We start from the raw sequence: 3,315 nt of genomic DNA, 5'->3' as shown, positions 1-3,315 counted from the left end.
ACTCTTGAGAAGTTATTTTTCTTAATTTGCGTACCAAATACCGGAAATAAATTACTACTTGTTTTTCAAGAAAATATTTTTTTTGGAAAATATTTTCCGTTATACCAAACACACCCTAGATATTATATTTTTTTCCACCGAATATATACTAGTTAAACTCATAAAAAAGAAAACTTGGCATAGGAAGAGGAATGGCTGAGATCAAGCTTGGCCGTAGATTTTATTTTTTTTTTAATTTTTTTTTAAATACTATTTGTACATGAAATATGATAAAAAAAATTTCTTCCCAGAAACTTATTTACGGAAGTTTTTGGGTGAAATTTCTTCTTTCACTCACAAAACTTCATGTTTTTTTCAAATAAAATGTATGTCCAAACACAACTTTAACTTCCAAAAAATATTTTTCAGGACATATTCAAAAACTCTTTTTTATAATTCTAACCAAATCTATGTTCGAACACTAATTAAGGAAAAGTTAAATAAGTGGGAAATTTATTGTCACCATTATTGTCTGCTTATAAAAAAGGCTTCTATAAGCCTTTACTTGATGTTGTGTGGGTCTATGGTGTTGTATTGTACTCAATATATCTAGTGGCTATACACTGTAAAGATTTAGCTCTCCAGCAAAAAGAAAATCCCAAGTCCTATAAATAACCTATTCCCCCTCTTTGTCTTTGCAGTTTGCAATTCTTGAAAACAAATAAGATCTCACCCTCAATTAGCCTTAACAAACAAATTAAATCACCTTTTGTTTTTCACTTATAGACAATCTCTGTCCATGGCAACGTTGATAGCATATAGATTATCAGAGAAGAAAAGCATAGTACAATCTGCGATATTAACCATAGAGCTTCTTCTCTTATCAACAGGACTGATCTCTACTTTCTTTATGCTGAAAAAAGCTATAAATCCGCGCTACTTATTTGACATGTTTCTCTTTAACCTGAAGGAAGTTTTTACTTGTTTGAAGAGCTTTTTGTCATCTCCTCTTTATATCTGCCTCTTTATCAATTCAGTTGTCATTCTTATCTTGACTTTCTCCAAATTTCACCGCTCTACAACAGACTTTGTTAATATTTTTCTAGATGAAAAAGATGCCCAAGATCTGCAGGTTCAGGATCATGAGTCAGAGTCACCACAACCACAACATCATGAAAAAGAAGACAAGCCGAAAAGAACTAATTCTGCTATTGCGATGGACACTGTTATGTCTTTTTTCAGCCGTTATAATAATTCACATCCTGTCTTAGAAGATATTCAAGATGAGATGCCTTGCAGTGTGAAAGACATTGAAATTGATTGCGTACAAAAAATGTCCTTTCCAGACATTTCTCATTTGACTGAAGCCCGTGAAATCATTAGTCCACGCTTAACAAATCCAGTACCTCAGACAACTACAAGAACCAACTATACAACCTACACAAATGTCCAAGAAAAGGTCAATCAAGAAAATATTGAAGAATTAGAGGATGACTCATTGGAGGCGACATGGAACGCGATAACCGGAGGAGGAAACAAGAAAAAGAAGGATCATATACTGAAGAAGAGTGAAACATGGTCAGTGGAGCCAGAGCCAGTGGTTGTATCAGCACAGAGCATTGGATCCAAAGACTTGTTGCCATCAGTGGCTTCAACATGGAAAGACTTGAGAAAATCATTGACTTTTAACGATGCTTTATCGGTGTTTAGACGAGGGGGTTTGAGAGGGGACTTTAATTCAGTAAGTGCAGAGGAATCCAACAAAAGATTTGATGATTTCATTAAGAAAATCAACCGTGAGAGAATGTTGCAGAGGCAAGAATCAGATCAGCGTGCCGCCTTTAATAATATGCTAAACCGGGCTCGTTAATTAAATGGGATTGCTTATTTACTAGCTTAGCTTGATAGAAATAGTATATAGTATATGACTACTCTTTGTTCATTAATGTTGTGCAGAGCAAAGCCATCCCACCAAGAGTTTTTTCCTTTTTAACTAGTAACTAGTAACTGTACTACTACTCCTACTACAGTCTACAGTTGGATCACATTATTTTCATTTTGGTTGGCATATAACGATGTTCAAACTTTAAGTCAGAAACATATAAATTCCTCTAACCTTAAATGTTGCAATAATTAGAACACAATCCTTAGTATTGATTAGAACAATTCTCCACAAATAGCTTCATTAAAGATCGAACAGTAGCCCAAAGGGTTGGTTGAGTTGGTTAGGTGAGTGGTTTCCCACTTGGGAGACCTAAGATCGATTTCCCTCACTAGAAGTCTCCTCAGGCAGAGCTCGTTGCACCGGTCATTCCTAGTGCGATTTACATCTTCTGTGTGGTTCGCGGGCTATTACACATGAGCAGGTTACCCCAGCCAAAGGATAGCGGCAGCTGGTTCCCTCAGGAATTTTCCACAAAAAAAAAAAAACGGATAGTAAATTAGCTGAAAATGGGTATGGACTTACCCATGTTCATGTCTACATTCCTAATCTTTTTCTTCAGCATCCTAGGAGACCTAGATTAAGATTTAATTATATCACAATTATAGGAAAATTCCTCGTCATTTTAACTTAAAAAACTACGTTACCAAACAGCACTGCTTCGGTGTATATACTTGCATTTGCTCATTTTTTAAAAAAAATAAATTGATAACTTACACATGATTTTTCAGCATTATCAACACCTAGATCTGCATGTACCAGGATCCTGGAACTGGCTGACCACTTTTAAATTACATATATTAGATGATAAGTTGTGATTAAGATGTCGAAAATCCATTTGCTTCCTTATTTTTCTTGCTATTTCTTTCAGTCTATCATAGTTCTTATTCCTTACTAACCTTCTATTTTGAAATCTTGGGTATTGTTCTTAACAGGGTGAATACTGTTAGAAAAATGTGAATAGTATCTCCTGTTGGCCTAAGTAAAGGTTATTTTTGAAGATTGACAAAGGAAGCTCATGCATGAACCAGGTCTATCTCTTGTGTGCATAGACACAGGCAAAATTGAGTATGTGAGATGCACGTGAAGGAGATAAGTTTAACTTGGTATAATTGATATCTCCTAATCGAAAATGTTGCATAATTGAAAAGGAGAAGGACTCCTTACTCAAAGAGAACACTATCCAAGATAAGGAAGGAGTTAGAAGTTGAGATCAACTAGAACTCTTCCACCAAGGAAGAGTAGCATTAGAACTCAAGTTATTTCTTCATCTACTAACTCTATATATTGCAGAATGTTCTCACTCTACAGGCAACGCACAAAAGCAGAAGTTAAATGTGAATTGAGAGCAAAATAGCAAGGCATTTTGCAAGCAGTTTGTGTGTGATTCAAGA

The 3,315-nt window shown here is 35.1% G+C and overlaps 1 protein-coding gene across 1 annotated transcript; it reads left to right on the top strand.

Moving 5' to 3' along the window:
- The first annotated feature begins 778 nt into the window (after positions 1-778).
- LOC104099180 (uncharacterized) lies at positions 779-1,849 on the top strand. Its single transcript, XM_009606095.1, has one exon. The coding sequence runs from the start codon at positions 779-781 to the stop codon at positions 1,847-1,849; it is 1,071 nt and encodes a 356-aa protein (XP_009604390.1).
- Positions 1,850-3,315: the final 1,466 nt, after the last annotated feature.

This window comes from Nicotiana tomentosiformis, chromosome 3, assembly GCF_000390325.3.
Source record: "Nicotiana tomentosiformis chromosome 3, ASM39032v3, whole genome shotgun sequence".
NCBI classification, from domain to species: domain Eukaryota; kingdom Viridiplantae; phylum Streptophyta; class Magnoliopsida; order Solanales; family Solanaceae; genus Nicotiana; species Nicotiana tomentosiformis.
Note: the sequence above shows the minus strand (reverse complement) of the source record. Positions and strands in the feature narration are given on the sequence as shown.

Excerpts from the sequence above, each read along its gene's own strand:
- LOC104099180 (XM_009606095.1), top strand. The coding sequence starts at position 779 with ATGGCAACGTTGATAGCATATAGATTATCAGAGAAGAAAAGCATAGTA.